Below are 21,420 nucleotides of genomic sequence, written 5' to 3'. Positions count from 1 at the left end.
CTACAAATCGATTTTCATTATCAGCTGATAGTAGCATTTTACTACCGACAGTTCTCCATTGTTATCTCTTCTTCACTGTTATGATTACCGCCATATATGCCCTCTTTTGTTGAAAACACCTATATTTTAATCTTCATGTACTGCAGTATCTATTTGTCATTTTGTCAATAATTCTGTTGTTGCATTTTGAAAGCTACCGCTAGATACAGGCTTTAGTACAAATATACCTCTTGAACTTGCTTCATGAGAAACTTTTAGCTTACTGAAGTGTTACCTAGTCCTTATTAATGGTAGAAATTAAACTTTCATCTATAACCTTTGCAGCTTTGCAGTGATCTCAATTGAACTATACTCGCGAACTATACTTGCAGAACTGCGAAACAAACCGTATCTTATTGTTGTACTACTTCTACGTTTCGATCTTTACGTCTAGTACTGCCATTAGGCATTCCATTGTACTGGTTACAATTACTTTCCAGTCGTTCTCGCAGTGACTCATTTTTTGTGAAATCCAAAATCACTCCCTATTTTTAGCAGCCTATTTATTCAAACCCAGTTTGCGACAGTGGTCCTAGGTCCCGTTTTCACTGCGTCGTCCCCAATGCCAAACAAAAAACCTCCAACTTTTATATTCATACAAACCGTGCAACTTCCTTTGTCTTAATACTGTCATTTGCTTCACTGCGACCTATGGGAGCAATTTTTTTTCCATAGGCAGCGAAATGGGTGCTAGTATTTTAAGATTATTATTTTGTTAGAGAAATCAGCTTTCAGGAGATAAACCCTTATTCAACTGTTAGGATTTACTATAGTCATTCAGCCTGCAACAACGAAATGGGAATTTAGTTCATTTATCAAATTTTAATGGTGGTGAAATGAAAAAGAAGAAATAAAAAGATAGCTTCAGTCAAGTAGTCTCCGACCCTTGTTTTCAATTATCATATTAGCTCTCCATCTACAGAGAAATTATTGACGGAATATATACAAATATTGCCTTTTCTTGATATGAATCAAGAAACGAAATCGTTATCATCGGGAGATCACCACACCCCCTAGCAATCATAAGTTAATTGAATTTACCGCGCGGTGGAAGCTTTCAAACGCCACAGCCAGATGGCGCTTTCGTGCAAAACACAGCGGAATGGGGGCGCTCGCATTGCCGAGTGCTGGGTGAGTGTCCCGCTACTGGCGCCACGGGCGCCGCTGCTGTCGTCCCTTGTACTATTCGTGATGTCGGCCGACAACAGTAGAAGTCTAAGCATGTATCACAAGGAGTAGTTATAGCAGCGTTCAGTAGTGATTGTGTTGTACGTATTGGCCTGATGTTAGTTACTGCTCGTGGTGCTAACCAGCGGAAGGACGAGGCGCGTGCACGACCACAACTGAGGACCGCTTTTGAGCGAGTCCGCCACAGTCATTCGTAGCGAAGTGATAGTACTGCTGTTACTTCTACTAGAGTGCATGAAGAAATGGTGGAAAGCAGCCGAACGAGCAGCAGTCGGCTATAGGATCCGCAGTGTCTTCTTGTTCCACCACAGTTCGTCGCTGCGTCTCTGTGTGCAGCGTATCTGCTGGTCGCCGGCGTGAGAGTCGAGAGCTGATCTTCTTTGCTGTTGCTGCTGCTGCTATACTTCTGCAAAAGAGCGAAGAATACTCATACAACAGCAGCAACAGTACCGTTCTCCACAGATTAGGCCGACTGCCCCCAGTTTCCTCGCCGAATTTGATCGCTAGCCGTTTGAGCGCCTGCCTGCCGTAAACTGTGGGGTTACCTTACTGCCTTGAATAGGTTGTGGATAGTCATTAGTTTGACTGGCATTAGTTGTGCCGTTTGTCTAACGTCGTCGAGTGGTTGTTTCTGTTAGTGCGAATAATGGTGTACAAGGACGGATTTCTACTTTGTGTAATGAGCCTTCTATAATAAAGTTTGTTTGCTGACTGACTGAGGTACTACTTATAGACGCGCACGGGCCACGGTAAAAGGGCAATTCGATGCCACCAACTAAAGAGCCTCCTTACATATTTCAACGACTTCTACTAATACTAATATAACGGTGACTCTTTCCCATATAATCATCGTCATTATTCGTCTACATGCATACCTATATGAATATATCTTGGCCTTACGATTACTTCAGACTGTGAAAGTCAATATCACCATCTCGACAGTGTAGCTTTTTTTCTATTGAAGGAAGTGCTAGCCCCGCATCATCGCAGCTGGCGTTCGAGGGAATCATGACCGTGCTAACTTCAGTGGGCCAAATGTTCCTATCATTCTAACTTAAACCGCGCCCGAACAGTTTTTAATAGGTTCGAATTTGGTGTAGATCTCTAAATTGCATATTGTCATCATCACAAAATAGTGGTGCTGCCGTTGTTAACCTTAAAATTGCACGGCAAGTCTCTCGTGCGTTTACAGCAAACATGTTTGCTGTGGGTAGCTCGCAAGCGGCTTTAAACGCCGCTACCGCGGCGATTCTGACGGCGTCTCAGCATCAGCAATTCTACCAGCAACAGCCAGTTTTATCACAACAGTCGGCGCAACAGTCCGACCATCAGAAACATCTTCAGCAACAGTATCACCATCCATCCGTGGGGGAAACGTCATGTGTTTCAAATGGCAACCTTTTACCACCTTCAGAAAATATTGTTACGTCTGCAGTTCCTGCCCACACAGGACAGCCCACAGGGGTTTCGAATTCTACCAGTGGAAGCAACACGAACTCAAGCAACTCCAGCAGTACCAGTTCTACTCAACAGCAACAATTATCTCAGCAACCTGAGCGTCCCATAGGATATGGCGCGTTTGGAGTAGTATGGTAAGGAGATATGGCGGTGTAGATTTGTTGCATATACTTTCCTCTTGAAGTTCAGCTAAAATGTAGTTGAAATGTTTGTTATAAGAGTTAACAATTGGTGACAAAAGGGCAGTTTGTTTTCTATCATCATTCAAGTAGTCTTGTCTTCTACATACATGATCAGAGTTGATTGTAGACGACAATTATTGTTCCTTCTTACTTCGTTAAAGATATAATTTGTATACGGTCCCAGCTTTATTGCACGTATCAGGGGTACGGCATAGAATTTTTAACTTTTGTAGATTCAAGCTAAGTTAGTACTTATAGTTAGAAGACGTTTTTATTTTCAATATATGCGCAGTTGATATGTTCGTGAATTTCAATGCTGCCGCTTCACTCTCATTAAAAACCGAACAAGAATTGATCAAGACATTTTCATGCGGCCAGCGCTGAAGTATTATGAAAAAAAAAAAGCTTTCATCAAATCTGTATGTTCTGCAAGAGGACAATAGTCCCGGTATTGCTATTCATCATCATGTTGCTGTACCTCCAAATCCTACTCAGGTACGCCATAGATGCCTATTTTGAGAAAAGGTCATTAGACCTCGAAGATCTGCTTAATTGAAAGATTAGTTATGAACAGTCCACTAGAGTTCCCCGATTATTTTCAATGTGACCGTGTGATTCTATAGTAAATGCCATAGGACCAATGCAAATTGATCCTGTAAACGGGTATATGTGTGGTACATGTAATGTACTGCATTTTGTCTATCATTTTGTCGCGTATCTTTCATAAGAATTTTATGCCTCGATCTTCTTTAAAATCCGTTCAATAACGGGCGCAATTTTAATTAAGCGTATATTAATGAGGTCCCGAAGTTTCTAGTTTTTAGGTGTTGCTATTATATTTAGTGCGGTTGTTGTAAAGTCAAACATCGACTACCAACTAATTTTTTTTTAAAGCACAGTTGGTCAACAGACTAGTTAGTAATGGTATTTGCAAAGCCTTTTTTTGTCGAAAAAAAAGTGTACGAATTGAAACAGCAGGCATAAGTTAGTTATTAGATTGAAGTTACTTTCAAGTTTATTAAGACGAGAAGGGAGATATAATGATTCGCATTCTATATTTCGCGTTTTAAGTATCAACACTCATGGCAGCCCATCATATACTGGTGCTTACACGTAGTTTAAATCGCAGTTACTGAACCCAACTACCCTCCCAACACTGAAATCAGTTTTTGAACATGATCTACAAAAGATTCTAACTTGCGGGTAATCAATAATATTCGAACAGAGCACTATATTTCAATCATCACTTGTTTAACAGTATAATATATAGTTCAACATAAGTAGTTTCCACGAAGGCTTCAATTATTTTGACAAAACTGAAAAAAATGAACAAGGACATTCACGTGCTGGAATGCAATTGCGCAACTGGTTCTTTTTTACAGACTCTGCTGCAAATGGTTATAACATAGCTTAGTAGTCGTGATCCATCTATACAAGTTGATCAAAGCTGTGCAAAAATAGCGTAGGCAGTCACGGTCAAGAACGGAATGACTTGGCAGATGTAAGAAACACCTGGCTGGCCCTGACGGCCCTCGCGTCTTGCAAACATTGTGAATCGATTGGGCGCTGTCAATGTCATCCACCACGGCCAAGGCGCAGCCAAAAAAAGCCTCCAGCAATTCAGGAAATGAAGGTGAAGGAGGAACAGATTCGGACCGAGAAGGAGAGAGAGAGTGAAAAAGGGCACACGAATCAGCCTAACTTTCTTACCTACTCACAGCTAACCTAAAGAATTCTATAGAGCTCACGCGAAGTATCTGACACATCCTTCACGAACTTGGCAATTACTAGCAGCAGCACTAAGAGCACGTGCAGACTGAAGGAGCCCTCAGTTCTTTTCATGTTTCTGCTTATTTAGTTGTACAATCTAATGTCGCTTGTGACGGTCTACTAATGTATGAAAAAACAGTGAGCTTTAAACAAACAGGGCGACAGAGGAGTCTTTGGCTAAACCAGCCCCGGAGTGATTGGTGGTAGACCTTGCAGAGCTTCTACATCTACTGTAGGCGTTGGCAGCGGACTTATAGTATTTACCTCCAAGAGATAGACCATAATTTTTTGCAAGTCCGTGTTTACCAATAACCGATCGGCACCAAGGAGACTAAGAAGTAATTAATTTTGCGCACGGGAACTGAGTTTTGATTAATAGGAGTTGGAATTATCTGGTATTGTATTTAGTTGACCTCTTTAAGGGCAGGATGATCGATACGATATGCTTACCGCCACTGCAATCCGATAGGTAATTTCTTTGGGTTGTATCAGTAATATTAAATTTTTGTAGCATTTGATGGAAATTGGTCAGAACCATCGGCGCCATTTTATCCCGACCTTACGGCCCATATTTTAAAAGCACAAATGGGACCTTTTGCTGTGTTGCGCCGCAGCATATTGTTCAGATATATTTCGATATGGAGTGAACCTGAGAGTTATGAAAAAGGAATAATAACAATAATAATATATATTCTGTCCGAAATTAGTGGATAAAGAGTGCTGTCTTTTAACGGCTACCTTGGCTTTCGTGGATAGTAAAAGAAGAAAACAATTAATTTTGTCTTTCAATACTCAAATTGGAATGATTTATAGTAAAATATCGCCTACGCACCCGGAGGGCTTCTTTGATATAATATGTATGTATACATTATAAACATGTAAAAATAGTTTTCGGAAAACGGAAAAAAGGGGTACCACAATTCAGACGAGAATGGTTAACAAGAGCAAAGAAGTAGGCCGACAAAACAGTTGTTGATGAATTCTATGCTGCCCAGTGAATGCATACTAAATGTAACCAATGATACTAATATGCGTAACAACAGTGTTTTCATTCAAGAATAACGACTTGCCATATTTGGGAAGAAAATCTGTAAGCTTTCGGTTAGAAAGTGATATTTATGGAGCAAAAGAAAAATTATTGAATATGTATAATTTAGGCCAGATATCTTTCCTAAAGCGTGGAGCAACCTACCAAAAACAGCAGCATGAAAACTCGAGCACTTAAGTTGCCATTTTTGATTTATAGTATTTTCATTGGCAAAGTTTTCAGAAGGTTTTAATATAATTTTTGCACTGTTTATTTGCTACAAAGCAATATGCCTGTTTGAATGTATAGTCAAACGAGTGTTCTTTTTTCGAAAAACTAGCGAAGCTAAGGCCTTTTCTTGTGCGCACCCATTCCTTGCGTGAATGTATACGTTTATTCTATTCAGTTTTGAAGTTGAAGTCCCAATATACGATAAGTGTGGATTGGCTATTTCTCTCGTGAACCAAAGTAAAGGGTTTCTGAATCTTTGCATTATTTGTGCATAAAGCCCCTACGAAGGAATCCATCTTTAACTTCCCACATGTGCTGGCTTTATCGGCTTCGATTGGGCATCGCCCAGCCTAGATTCTCTCTGAAGAGATGGGAGTATATTTGAGGAATCCAATGGGGTGAACGTAGCGTCAGCAATGACTGCCACAAGCGGCGAAAGCTACGAGCTCTCGAAAAATGAGATTCGTGAATTTTACTGTATCTTCGCTGGGTTTTAAGTTCTGCTAGTGATGAGAGAGCGAGTGTTACGACAGCTCAGCAAGAATCCCAGTCTAACATCCCAGCAATGAGCAACTCGATCTCCGATCGAGGTGAACGCGGGTTCAAGCGAAGCGAGTTGTCGTCAGTGAACAGTAGTGAGACCGACGCAACAAGAAGCCCGAGGAGAGGACCATCTAGCCAACTGCCGACCGTCAATCTATCCAGTGCCGCTTCTGGACCGTTTGGGCCTTTCTACAATTCGTATTTCACTTCTTCTTGCGGTGGTGTGCTGTCCTATGTGGCAGCTCCGAGGCAGCTTTAGCACAGGAAAGATCGGTAATTGCCAGCGCATAGCCCCCCTGCCTCCCATCCTTTGGCTGACAACGACAGTAGAGTTCTGATGAGGCCGACTGCCACTGAACTACTGCTGTGAAGCAGTAGATTCAGCTTTAGAAGCTCTGCTGCGCTGAACCGCTTCTGATTCTCTCTTTTCGTCGTCAGCACCATGGCTGTCGTGGTCCGAGAAATCATCAAAATGCTTTCAAAGAGAACGCTGATGTTAAGAACTATGCGATACGATGTGGACGGTGAAGGAGCCACCGTACAGGAAAAAGACGAGTAGTAGTATCCATATCGCCCTAGCCTGCGAAGCTCGTGCTACTGCCGTTTCCAACTACTCTTAATCTTATACATACAGCGTATACAAGCGCCATCTGGTAGCGCGCTAACGAACGCAGGGATAACTGAATTGATAATGATGATAGTAAGAGTAGTTGTAAAAATATCAAGCACGATTACAATGATAAGTTCTAACTTTTCTAAATAAATTAATGGGAGCTACAACACTGTGATATCAATATAAAAGTTAGTCTTACAGGCGGCCATGTTGGCCACCCACATCTGATTGTCGTTGTTATACTATCCTATTTTAAACATAGTGAGCAAAAGTAAATTACTTAGGGCTAGTGACAACTATATATGATTCTCTTAAATACACATGATGTGAGTGGGGTTAAAACTGATCTTGCTCGTTTATAGGTTGCGTCCAAATCGAAACAGATACATTGGCAAAACGGGCTTTGTGGACGCTTTTACTCAATGTAACTAACAAATACTTTTTTCATTGAGGGTCTAAACCGCTAACTCGTATTATTCTTCTTCAACTTCAAGAACAACTGTCCCTCTGGGACTAAAGCGATTTTGCTACATGTAGACTCTTCGAAGTATTGCACAAGCACGCTACCCTCAAAACAGTCTCTTCAATCTATATTTTTAGTATCTAGTAGGGCATAAGAGCCAGATGTCTAAAAAACACTATTCGTTGGACCTAATCTGAATGACCTAATTAGTGATAGATACTCTTTTCAAGAAAATCCGGTAATCTCTGTTTAAAAATTTCGAATTCTGTGTGCATTTTCGAGCTTTCCAATCTAAACCTTGTTGTGGGCCTTCCACTTTTCCTGGAAACTTTTGGTGAATTTTTTTCAAACTTGAAGCGTGACAACGACAGAGGCGTTCCAATTTTAGCGACCAAGGAAAATGCATGATTTTCGTTTACATATTGTGGTTTAGTTTAAAAAATATTTTTTAGAATAATACAATAAATAGCAGGTGGGCGCACTTTGTCATGTATATATTTCTAGAATTATCTCCCAACTAGTTTACCTATACCGTCTCGCCAGAGCCTATAGGCTTAATGATGAGGATTCGTTCAGCTAGTTTTAAGATACTTTACGTTGTCAAACGCACTGTTACAATTTTTTTTGCTAAAAGACAGAGAAGGTATTAATTGGTCGGTGGGGATTTTTATAAAATATAGAAGGTGCCAGAAACCCACTTAGACTGTTGCGGGCCATTTTTAACGGCTTTTGCAGTATGTAACCTTGCATTGACATGGAGAAACAGTTCTCTCTACCTATAGGGGCTTCCCTATTGATCCTCTCGCAAACCAAATGCGACTGCATTATATACAAATTCGTGTCTATTGTCTTGTTTTTTTCAAGTCTTTTTAAATGTATAAGACCCCGCAATTCTACCAAATGCAAATCTTGATGTTTTGGGACGGACCACTGCATACTCCGGGCTCTAGCGTATCTTGCTGAGCTATCCGTTCCTTACTTTGCTTCATATTGACGGAGGCTATCGTTTTCGCTGCGTCTTGCTCCTTGTATTGAACCGCAGTAAAAAGGCGTGTTTTCGTCCCCCAACTCCTAATTTTGGGGGAGGGTGAATTCAATAGTGCATGGTGATGAGTGGTAGTCACATGACTGCGGTTGATTTTTTCGGGCGATTCACAAATTGTGGGCTGATCGTTTTCGTTCAAAGGCGCCTTCAAGAGGTCCCCATGGATCTAATCGGGCTGTCGTAGTAAGGTGAAACTCTTGAATTCAAAATGCTTCTCTGAAAAAATTCCTTAACCTTAGCAAAACAGCTTTGGAAAGCCCTGTTAAGCATGAAATGCACTGCACAGCGCAGAAATGTCCGGGCCGCTTCTGTAGATTTTCGACATCGGTAAAAGTGAAATACGATAAGTAACAAGTACGAAAGTGTCGAAAATGCACCGAAAACGTTCAGTCTTAAAGTCTGAACTCCGACTAAAATTCAGCTCTGCAAAAAAAGAAATGTTTAGCAAACTTGTAGCAGAGAATGCTTGCTTGCCAATAGTCAAGTAAACAAATGGTGGATAAGTGACAAGAAACGAGCGCATCCGATATAAACCAGCGTCTATCTTAAACCAACCTTAGTGAATAAGCAGGGTGCATATATATATATATATATATATATATTAGTTTTTTAAAAAGTTTAGTATTTGTATTGTATTAAGCGAGATGAAATTATTGCGTTATTAACTTGCATATGTAAATATTACTTTGGTGTCTTACATGAAGGATCATCTTTTATAAAATATAACATTTACGTCGATTGCAGAAAATAAAGAAAGTTTGTAACACTCACCTTTTTCCTCAAGAGATTGCTTCACAAGGGATTGCCGTCGTATTTGCTCTTGCTCGTTGCGATTTAACCTCGGTTTTCTACGTTGTGCACCTATTTGATTTTATCTTGCGGCTTAATAGATGTGTACGTAGACACATTAAATATTGAATAATCTGGTTCTTACCAGAAAATTCAGAAATCCATTTTGTTCCTAAAATATTGATGGAGCCGTATTTCTTTTAGCGGTATTTATTATAGTAATAGACATTCTTCCAACGCAGACTTGTCAAGATCCTGGTATACAGTAAGTAGTTAACTTTAAATTGTAATAATTATACTGCTGTAACACTAAAACAGTCACCGTTTGAATTTAGTATACAGAGTGTCTTGAAAAACATATACGCTAGAATATAGGTGCGCCATTTTTTAATAGTATAGTGATTGGTGCCAATTTCATAAATTAACTGCAGTAATTTGAATTTATCTGCTTTGTTACGCATTCCGAAAGACTTCAGTGGAAGCGGCGAATTTTACTTCCAACAAAACGAAACATCTGCGCACTATCATCGCGATGTAAGAGTACATCTTGATGAAGATCCAAACCCATGTGTTAGAAGACTTCATAGGATTCCATGCCCGCTCACCGTGACTAAAGATTTAAAAGCCGCAACTGACTTTGTGAATCAATAGCTTACCGCTATCACCAGTGTATTAACTACAACGGTAACAATTTAAACATCTGCAGTATGCTGAGTTTATTCTTACAGTTTAAATACTAATTATATGTAAATAAAAATTGAATTCATAATCATTCAAACTATGTGTACATTTTCTGTACACACCCTGCATTGGTACACACAAGTATTGGTTAACTTTTTCAGTCTATGTTTGTTTATGATATAATTGCTATCTATTCTAATGTAGCGTTAGCGCTGAAAACACTCTCTCGTGCTACGCTTTAGCACTAATAATAATAACAATAATAAGATGCATCGTCAATTTGTATCGGGGTACTGTACATATCTTTATAATGCTTACGTATATGATCTATGTACGGCACGTGGCTGGCGCTGATGACTAGCGGTGGTTCTACAATACTCTCTGTTCCCTACGGGAACAGTAGATTAAACATTTAAGATGAAAGAACAATGGTCAGGCAGGCCAAGTTTGGTCAAGGCATTTGCTAGACAACTGAGACAAACCTGTTGAATGTAAAGCATTTCCTAACTAAAAGATGGATGATCTAAAAGAATTAGTGCCCTTATGAAGTCAGTTCACGTTAGTGCTTTTTTTTACACCTTGAATCTATCAGCTCGGACATTTTGTAGGATGATGTTGCGAGTGTATCGGAAGGATGGCCTCCAACTGAGTGGTAAAATGCGGTTCGGTCATAGCTCTTGAGTACTGCTGTGTCTACTCGTGGCTGCACCAAAGATATTAATACTCAGCATTGAGATTTTATCGGGAAGGTGACAAAAACTTTCCCATGTTGCTTATAAGTTATCTTTACACTAGGTATGATTGCTTTATTATTGTGTAGAAAATTGAAAAAAGTGAATAATATATTATTATAACTGTAAAACCAAACAGAAAATACTATCATCAATCGTAACTTCCAAATATTTAGATTAATTATATTTCGTACGTATTTCAATAAACTTTATTATGTTGTATCGTTGTAATCTAATCATGAAATTTATAAAAGCCAAATTTTGTTCTTTAGGCCACATGAAAGCAATCGATAACCCGTTGTCATCATTGAAGCCTTGCAAAGGTTCATTAGCACAACGGAGTTAAACATCATAGGGAGATGGCTTATCAACTTATCAATATGGTTTAAATACAATATTTAAAGTACCGAGATTCACCCAGGATTAATTTGAAAAGGTCCAAAGTTCCAGAGATGTGAACATTTGCAATCGTGGTATTACTACAATAGTGTCATAGTGTGAGAAAAGCACTAAACGATTTTATGGACTTATCACTATTATGCTTACACTATAGGAGGATAGGCCACAAAATAACAGTTGGCGTATTGTTTTATCAATTCGTACGGAGCTTACTTTACCTACCAATAGCAGAAATGAAAACCAGCGGTATGCTGTTTTGTTTTTCGATTTAGGTCATATCACCGTTACAAAAAGATCCCGAAAAACAAAAATAATAACCCAATGTCATTATTAAGAAGAAAGATTGTTATTGCACAAAAAGGATGCTATCATATGTGATTAGACCTGTTAGGCGGTATTATATTAGAATAAGTCTCGTGCGATGCTAAAGCCTGTTCGACTTGGTCACAACCACTGCTGTAATTATCATGCTGAGATGATCTACTCAGTCACGTTACAGACGTCGTCCAGTTACCTAATTCTGGTAAACACATGTGTGCTGTAACCAGACCGTTTTCAAACTGCGTCGCGAGAAGCTCGGCAATGGTGTTATAGTATCGTAAATTGCAGCATCCTTTTGACTCCCAATATCGAAGACCCATGTGCTTCATGATATAAAGTTGTGCACAGAAGAAGTCTGGTTAAGCAAGGTTAGTTGAAATCGATTTTCGCTGAGCTTGCTATACATGCGGGGCTGTAGGCTATGAAAGCAAACGCGTCCAGCTGAGGGTTTTGCTCTAGTACACTGTAGACGGTGAATGTGTGCTGGCTTTAGTTAGCGATTCGGGCTATTCTGATCTGAGGGATGCTCTCGATGAAGCGAACGAGTCAGAAGAAGCAATGCACTCAGTCGATTCACTCCCGAGGGAAAAAGGTGCGCTGCCCTGTAGAGCAGCAACCTTCATCAACCTCCACAGGCTACGGCGACCGGCTTGTGACATTATAGCACCGGCAGTAGCTGGCTTCCTAGACTGTCTAGGCTGTCTGGGTAAGTTCGGAATGATTAGCAGGGTCCTCTAGCGGCGAGCAGGAACAGCATAAGGAGAAGAATCTATAACTAACGCAAGCTTTGAATACTGTATTTCGCGTCCGGACTGAGATAGACGCAACAGATAAAAGAAGCAAAAACGTTGTACCTTGCTTTAAGGCTGAGTGACGTCAGAACACTGCCTAACAGCGATGCTTGTGTGTCGCAATTTTGGCTTCACGCAACTGCGATGGCTGTGTTGATGATTTGCAGATAGATGTTGCGATATTTTTCGCCTTCTAGTCTATTTTTGAGTCGGCAGCAATCGGTTGCCTTTTTCGGAAACATCACAGCGCAGGTTAATAGGAACGTGAAAAACGATGGTGCTAGGAAACCTACCTGGGCGAAAATAGAGAATATTTCATATACAATAAAGTAAAAACAGCCTTGACGTAATAAACTAATATTTAATTTCACTTGGTGTATCGTAGCGTATATAGTGGATAAGAGTTTTGACATTTACGGTTTATAACTGCAAGTGGAGATAATGCTTAACATTCAAAATATAATTTTTCATCAAGTAAAACGCAAATCATAACAATGCCTAGTCATACTTTACGTGCTTAGTTTCCCTTCAAACGATGCATACTCCCGACTTCGAAATGTACTTATTGGTATTTCTTATCGCTGCGTCTAACGTGATAGTCTGTTGTATTTATTTGGGGATTTCCTCAACAGACCATCCAAACAGCTGCTTTATAATATTGGTAACGCTTTAGTCCTCAGTGCCCTATTTTGTTAAGTATTAATAATCTGGTAATCCTTTTTGCCAACACCGAGGTCGGAACCAGTTTCCAAAATTCCTGGCCACGCTGCCCCAGATTCCTGTTAGGCAATTGCTGAATTTACGAGTGAACCAAAAAAGTAACACCTACACAAACTTGTATTCATAAAATCTTGAATATAATAAAATACACAAAAATAAAGGTGCATGAGACAGAGAAAGGTACGATAAAAATTAGCAAGCTTTGGATGAAGACCAATCACTACTATTTTTGTTTAATAGGAACTGTGTTAAAGTAACCAATTCAAACTCTATAGGGCTATATTAATCTTGAAGTGGCGCGGGTTAGAGGATCGGTCAAAGTGAAGCATGTCGATCTAGTTTTGATGAAGAGAGCATATTCTGTGTATTCATTTTGCAGGTCAGTAACAGATCCTCGAGATGGCGCGCGAGTGGCACTCAAGAAAATGCCAAATGTCTTCCAAAATATGGTTTCGTGCCGTCGGGTGTTCCGTGAAGTGCGAATGCTGTGCTCACTTCAACATGACAACATTCTCCAGGCGCTCGACACCCTTCAACCTCCCCACATTGACTTTTTCCAGGAAATGTAAGCACCAGCTTATGCTATATGGCACACAGCTTCGAAATCGGACTAGAAATCATATCAAGCCAACACATGACAAACGATGTTAACTACTCCTGAAATAAAAAAATTGCTAATGTGTCTTTTTACGTTCGCCATTACCTCTTCTTACCAGTTTCTAGTTTATTATCTGACCTAATTTTTAAAAAAATGTTTTCAGTTACGTAACGACGGAACTAATGCAAAGCGATCTACACAAGATAATTGTTTCCGGCCAGGTCCTGACAACTGATCACGTTAAAGTATGTAGAAGAAGCAACAGAAGGAGGACGGGGGTGGGATGGATGTAGCTCGAAATAAAGTTTTAAGTCTAATTTTTTTAGATTGGCATTATGCTATCCAACATTCATAGAAGTCTGTGGTTGTGTTAGTGAAAAAGCATTGCACACAATAAACCGTCAAAGCTAGAAGGGTCGATGAAATTGAGCAGACCGCAACAGATGCCTAGTTACGCTGTCGACGGCCTATAGAGAATTCTTCGAAATCTTTTGACCTGAAACAGGAAGGGCAGGTAGAAGGCAAATGAAGGTAGTTCGTTCGTAATGAAAAGCTTCTTTCACGATTTCATATTACTGGCCTGATGTACCCCTAGGTTTTCCTATATCAAATTTTGCGTGGTCTAAAGTACCTACACAGCGCTGGAATCCTGCATCGCGATGTGAAGCCAGGAAATCTGCTCGTCAACTCAAATTGCGTGCTCAAAATCTGTGACTTTGGCCTGGCAAGATGCGTGGAGCCTGACCAGCGAAGGAATATGACGCAGGAGGTATAAACAAACCATGCAGTTTTAGTACATAATTTAATTACATAGTGTGATACGAATGCTTTACTATTGAACACTTGTATTGTCTGAAACGTTACACAGTTTTCAGGACGAGAACAATAAGCACAAAGTGCGCTAGTTGCAACCTGAGTAGTTGTAATAGCTTCAGCCCCCTTGAAAAGAGGCTAACAAAGTCAGGTCAGACATTACGAAACTCAACATGTAACGATCTGTTTCGCTGATGCAAACTGCTTACGAAATCTTTGATGTGGTTGTGCATAGGCGTATAATTATTATTTTGTTTGGTATTCATTGAACCTTCTGTATCTATCGCGAAAGAGAAACACAAAACAAAATAGTGCGATTACTCTATGCCAAGTAGCCTTGTGGCATACCATAATCCGGCTATGTGAAGTAGCGACAGTAACAAAATGATTGTCTCTGTCCCTCTGTCGAGCGTGGTGCATCCATATCCCCATAATCCTCATAGCAGAAACAGACTGCATTGCACATTGAAGGAAAACTACGCAATCTCTGATGATCATGGTGCAAAGATGCACGCATGTTTACCACATCACGAACATATAATGAGATTTGTTTTCTTTATGTGCGTGCGTGCGTTCATATAATTTGCGTGAGGTTCTTCGTTTAAGAGAAAGATAGATCTTTGGGGAAAAGCGTCCATGTCCGTCCTTTTGCTACTAACAGAAAGACTCGCACGTTAGATCTCTCTAATTCGCAATCAGCGGTATCGAATATATTATTGATATGTAAATTAACGAAAGAGCTCCATTAAGTAACTCAAAACTATAATATTAATAAAAGTAGTTTTATTTAATTTAATGGTGTGAAATATAAACTAGATCAATTGATTTGACGCCATTTGGTTTATACAGATGTTAGCATTCATTAAGGTCGAATAATCAAATTCAATTTGCGCCTGTGTCGAAAATACTGTTTTTCGTCAAGGAATACCTGACTTAAAACTCCCATTAAAAATATGTGTGGAGCGGTGCGTGACTCGTCGCTTTTCTTTTCTTTCTAGGTGGTAACGCAGTACTATCGCGCACCAGAACTTTTAATGGGAGCGCGTCACTATGGCTACGCAGTTGATATGTGGTCAGTAGGATGTATTTTCGCTGAACTGCTTGGAAGACGCATCTTATTTCAGGTATTGATCTCTCGTACTTGCCAAACTATTCATCAGAAGACAGTTGGTAGTGTTAACGACCTTATTTACGAAAAAAACATTAGTTATACCTAGTTAAACATGATGATAGTGACATGCGCGTCGTTTCACTCTGAGATCCGGTTACGTCATGTTGCGGACTTATTGCAATCGTTTTGTTGTGGGCCGATCCCTTAATTATAATTTCGTTCGAGTAATTCAACTCAGAGATTTTTATTTGTTACAATTTACAATGTAACTTAACCTAATAGATATTTTTATTAAAATATGAGATCTACTAATAGAGTTACAATAGGGCTAAGAGTGACTAAAATCAACAACGACTGTCTTAGGCGCCCACTCCCATCGCCCAGTTAGAGATGATCACCGATTTGTTGGGTACTCCATCCAGTAGTCAAGAACTAGCAGAGTTAGCTTCATACGCCTGCGAAGGGGCTCGAGCACATATGTTACGTCGGCCTGCTAAACCGCCTTCGCTATCCGCCTTGTATACACTTGGAGCTCAGGTAATATCCAGATAAGCAGCGACTCGATTGTATTATTTGGAACGAACGATAAAAACATTTTTGCAATAAATAAGATGCAAGATCTTAAGATGCCTCTACTTTATGCATGAATGTTTAGTATGTACCGTTATTGACATTTTTAACCATAGTTCATCTATTAAACGACCATAAATAGAGGCGGTGATACTGCACAGACAAAGCTAAATTCGAACTTGGGGATGTTCTGATACGACTTCGTGTCATCTCTGCATTGAAATACGTACTAAGTCAAACACATTACAAATTACACAGGCAACACCAGATGCAGTCCATTTACTCTGTCAGATGTTGGTTTTTAATCCGGCGCGACGTATAAGTGCCACTGACGCATTGGCCCACCCGTATCTTGATGAAGGACGGCTACGATATCATTCCTGTATGTGTCGATGCTGCGTGTCATCATCACCCTCAGCTGCGCATTGTGGCTTGCGACATTATGCACGCGAATTCGAGCCCGTTGCTAGTACAAAATTTGACGATACGCTCGAAAACGAGCTGAAAACCGTCATGCAGGTTAAAGGTTAGTCTAGCCTCACCTCTCTGAATGACAAGTGATAATACATACTTTCCTAATTTTTTTACATATTATATGTATTACTTTCTAACGCTGTATAATCTAAACATCAAACATATAATCTCTCCTCTGTTTACTGTTACGTACGATAAGTTAAAAATAATTCTGAAGTGGATCAAAAGTCAGTTGCTAGTATGTAATAAAAATTACCGGTTACTTCATTATTTGATTATCTTTTTCAGAAAAACTTCATAAATACATCTCAGAGCGATGTGCATCGTCAAATCGTGTCCCCTTGTGTATAAACCCGCAATCTACAGCTTTTAAGTCATTTGCGAGGTAACACAGTTTCTTTGTGTATGCTGCTTTACATTTACAGCTCTTATCTATGATCTTAAACAGATACAAGTCTGTTAAGCAGATCATAGATATCGCAAAGAGCAGCTTATTGGCCTAAGTAGTTAGCTACAAAGAAAGAGCACTTTTACCCTTTCCTTTTTAGGCTTGACGCTCGGCTAGCCTTACTAAGAATCTGATTAGAGCGTATATAAGCAACTGTAAAGCGTAATTGTCTCAATTTTTGCCATCCCAAGTTACTTCGATTTGTTTGTATTCACTGTTGCAGTTCGACGGTAGCGCACCCTTCAGAGTTACCGCCATCGCCGCACCAGTGGGAATAGCGGCACGAGACTCGAGATCTCCTGGCATCTTTGTGTATGTGCTCCCAGCATGACCATAATAATGGCGATTGTAGTGAGGACTATGCGTGCTGCGCTCTATCACAACGCCAAGATGAAAAACAACTTTTGTACGAGGTAACAACGGGAATAAGCGAGACTAGAAAACATGAGCAACAGCTGGTATGAATTTTTTGTTCTAAAAACTCGTTCGTACTCCAGTTGATCAATTTCTTAAACTGTGAATATCTCCAAAAGCTAGTTTAGGGTTTACCTAACTGTATGCGCAAGAAAAAACGTCTTCGTTTTTTTAAAATCTTCACCTATCTTGGATTTCCTTTCAGACGGAAACAAACGAGGAGCCATTTGATCTCGATTGCGCTGTCAGGCGACAACTAGCAGCAGAGAAAGCACCACTAATAGATGCCCAAATTGGTCAAACAACAAAAGAATTGGGGGCACCTCAAGCTCAAACTCAGGCCGTCCGATGACTTGGGGAATTCAGTTGCCTTCCACATAGGATGACGTTGAACCATAAATAGCCAGTAAAATATAGCATTAACGCCGTTGTCTTAGAAGAAGAGAAGTGATTCGGGTCAAATGGCGGCAATTTGTGTATGAAGTAAATACGAAAGCGCTCAATCAACTTGGTCAACAATTAGCAACCTGCCGAGATGTTTTGTAAATAGAAGTCCTGAGCGTTTAACAAGCCATCGGAATACTTAGCATATGCACTCTGGAGAGTTAACTATGCCACTTTGCAAAGTTTATTCGTTCAATTCGTTCAGCAATTTAAGATACTGAGCTAAGGTAGACTTCGCGGAACATGGAAGCTTCCTGAGAAATCGTGGGATCAATACGCAATGAATACAAGAATTAGCCTTATCGCTAGACGCGTTAAATGAAAAAAACTCAATCATACCCAGTTGCTTAACCAAGCCGTTTTGCAGAACTTCCAGCGTCAACGCTAACTATTGAATCTGTCGGCAAGGAGAAGATCAAACTTCCTATTTTGTTCTAAGTACAGCTATTCATTCAAGGGAAAATAGCTAAATATTCCCCAGTTAAGTTCATTAGATTCAACACCTGTTGAAATTCAATTCGTACTTAGGACAGATGTTATATCAAGAAATCGTGGGATGAAGAGGGCGAACGCAGAGTTAATAGCTCGCCGAAGGTAGTAGCAGAGAGAGAGGGGGGGAGGAGGTAATAATAGCGGTCACGGGTGGATTGGTGCTGGCAGCGCCCCATTTGTACATTTAATTGATTAAAAAATTATCAATTTTTCAAACGTATGTTAGTAGGTATGCTTGTGAGTGTTTCCTACAGATACTGGTTCAAGTGGACACATATTTAACCTGTACAATATCGTCCACATCGTATATTCATTATAACAATGCTATTCTATTTTAGCAAATAAATATGCATCATCAGCAGCAGCAGCAGTAGCAGCAGCAGCAACATGAGATTTAAGTGGCACGCACGCTTTGTTATTGGGTTTCGAAGAGTCAACTGAACAGTCAACCGTCTGGATGCCTCGCTGCTTGTTTCGTCAGCGTCATTGTGCGCAATTTAGTCGTTTTTAATTTAGCTGAAGTCATGGTAGTAGCGTCAGCGTAGCAGAGAATGTTGAACTAGGGCGTTAAGCGGGATTTTTTCCTACAACGAATGAACATATTAAGAATACGGCCTACAAAAATATCGGCCTACTACAACTTTGCCTAATCTTGTAGTACAGTAAAAACGAGGCCTTTCGATAAAACCTTTCCAGGCTTCGTTCATTTGCTGCTATCCCATGATAGTCATTTTGCACAAAGAGTTACAAAACATAAAGAAAGCTACTGCAGTTTTCAACTCCGTGTTTGTCAACGTGCCGTTCTCGTTCATTAGTAATAATACTATTTTTATGATATGAATGTCCATTTAAGCAAGGAATATGATTATACGAAAAGCTGTACATGTCTGTATTTTAAATTTCGTAGTTTCGAAGTCAACAAAATACAGGATACAAGAAGGTATAGCTAGTTGTATACGTACTGGCTTTATTAAAAAGTGAAAACGTTTTCTTCGCCAAGAGCGCCTTCCCAGAACAGAAATATTAGTAAACTCAAGTCTGGAACGATGATACTTTATAGAATTAAAAATTATGCCGGATGCTTTTACATGGCCAATGACAATTCTGCCAATGTAAAAAGGAAGTCGTGATCCAGAAATCCGATGTAGTTTTAGAAAAAGTGAAACTTCCGTTAGAGTATTATAATCTGCGGGGGCATAATTTTGCACAACATACATTGTAAAACCAAATTTACGTTTTTATGGCGAATTCCACGATCGACACACGCAGATGTGGCAAATCTTATGAATGTTAATTGTCACAAGAAAATACTCGAATATGGCTCGATCGTGCGTCGTAACTGAGAACTTCGATAGCTTGCTCTAGTGAATAGGTTTTCAAGTAGATCTCCTCCTCGTTTTGAGTACGTAGCTCAAAATGATCAACTAATTGATCAATGATTTTGACAATCGCATACTGTGTGTTTTTATTCAGTTACCATTGTTCAGTTATAGTGCCAAGTGGAAATCTTTTTTGCGAAACTTCTTGACGAACAAAATTGAAGTTGTGTTTGTCAGTTTTTGTTACTTAGTTTCCCTTACCCTTTGATTCAAATTAACTGCGACTAATTATTGTATCGAGTTAACTATCTATTTAATGTAATTTTGTTTTTTACCATTTTAGAACATAAATTGAGACCAGAGCGGTAATATCAAATCGTTTTTCTAATATTCTTCGATAATCCTGTTAGTTTCCGATACATTTATCCGATTCGTTGAGTTGACGACAACTAAGCTGACCTCCCTGCAGTTAATACTGCTTATATAATCTATATTCATGGACTAACAGACCACTGGAAGTCAAGACCAGTGTAGTTACGTCAAAATATGGTTCATCATATAATGTCGCCCACTAATGGGTAAGTCCTGTCAATGCTACGTTATACCAGTAGATTCTGGAGACACAATGAACAATGTTGTGATTGTGATCGGTACTCCACCCACACAACGATTTTAAATGATACAATGAAAAATAAGGATACGTATTAAACTTGTCTCACACTTGTTTATGTTGTCAGTACTGTGAATCTATGATAATGGTATTCTTAAAAAAAATGTAAATTTAACAAAGGCAGAGGGTAGTCGATGAAAATCGAAGCTCGTGTGTGACGGCTGTCTGGTTGGAAAAAGGAATCGTGTTTGAGTGTGTGTGTGTGTGCATCCTAGAAAAATCTATTTCCATAGTAAATGTTTGTATGTAATAAATAATAAGTATAAGAACAACAAAGATGACGGCGGTGTTGAAAATGAAAACTATGTCTAGATAGGGGATTGATTCAAGCCTGGTCATGAAACCAATAATACAAGTTAATTTAGCCTTTACATAATTAAGTCTTTATTTAGAGACGAGTACACAGAAGGAGAACGCCACTTACTGTAAAAGAGCAACAGGGGAGAGGAATAAAAGGGATAGCGTATTTAGTACGAAGTTTAAATGAAAAGACGAGATAACAGAGGCTTTGTTAAAATTACCTTCTTCAAAGAGCCTCCACCGAATAATCACAAAGGAAGAAGCGTAGCTGATGGCAAATGGCACATATTTATACTCAAGTGTTTCTATATTCTGGTTAGAGTACTGCTGTTGCTAAAAAATAAACATTGCAAGAAAACTATGGTCTAAGCATTTATTTCTATTCAACTAGAAAACATAAGTTGCAAAAAATAGTTTTCGTTTAGGGTAATCCTGCTTAAGATAACAAGAATCTTGAAGTAGGATTACTTTTACTGATACTTTCCGATAAACGCAAAGTTCGCATATTTTTTAACATAATTTTTTGCTAGAAACAAGGGTTCTACACTCCTAATATTTCGCTTTACGAGTTTATTTTTTACTGTTAATTAAATCGCCATCGAGGTATACTTACTCGCAATCATGTAGAAATACCTTCTGACCATTGTATTCGTATTTCCATAGTTTCTATAGCGCCCACAATACCACCTGAACTTTAAGGATTTGTCTAAGCACGGCAACGCACAGGAGAGTCCAAATGCGCAGCAACCTTACCAAATTCAGAAGAATCTATTTTA

At 39.4% G+C, this 21,420-nt stretch overlaps 1 protein-coding gene and 1 long non-coding RNA gene across 2 annotated transcripts; both read left to right on the top strand.

Annotated features, from left to right (window-relative positions):
* The first annotated feature begins 1,186 nt into the window (after positions 1 to 1,186).
* nmo (serine/threonine-protein kinase nemo) lies at positions 1,187 to 21,005 on the top strand. The gene is given in 11 exon segments (XM_022813684.2): positions 1,187 to 2,819; positions 13,371 to 13,556; positions 13,753 to 13,834; positions 14,185 to 14,358; positions 15,401 to 15,526; positions 15,877 to 16,050; positions 16,342 to 16,609; positions 16,846 to 16,942; positions 17,229 to 17,257; positions 17,260 to 17,463; positions 17,625 to 21,005. Coding segments are annotated over 10 exon segments (1,608 nt in total). The 5' UTR covers positions 1,187 to 2,424; the 3' UTR covers positions 17,337 to 17,463; positions 17,625 to 21,005.
* LOC147754188 (uncharacterized) lies at positions 2,826 to 5,677 on the top strand. The gene is made up of 2 exons (XR_015317976.1): positions 2,826 to 3,362; positions 4,250 to 5,677. It is a non-coding gene; the product is annotated as an uncharacterized LOC147754188 (long non-coding RNA).
* Positions 21,006 to 21,420: the final 415 nt, after the last annotated feature.

Source organism: Varroa destructor, unplaced genomic scaffold, assembly GCF_002443255.2.
Source record: "Varroa destructor unplaced genomic scaffold, Vdes_3.0 BEIS01000007.1, whole genome shotgun sequence".
Taxonomy (NCBI): Eukaryota; Metazoa; Arthropoda; class Arachnida; order Mesostigmata; family Varroidae; genus Varroa; species Varroa destructor.
This window is presented reverse-complemented; position numbering and strand designations above follow the sequence as displayed.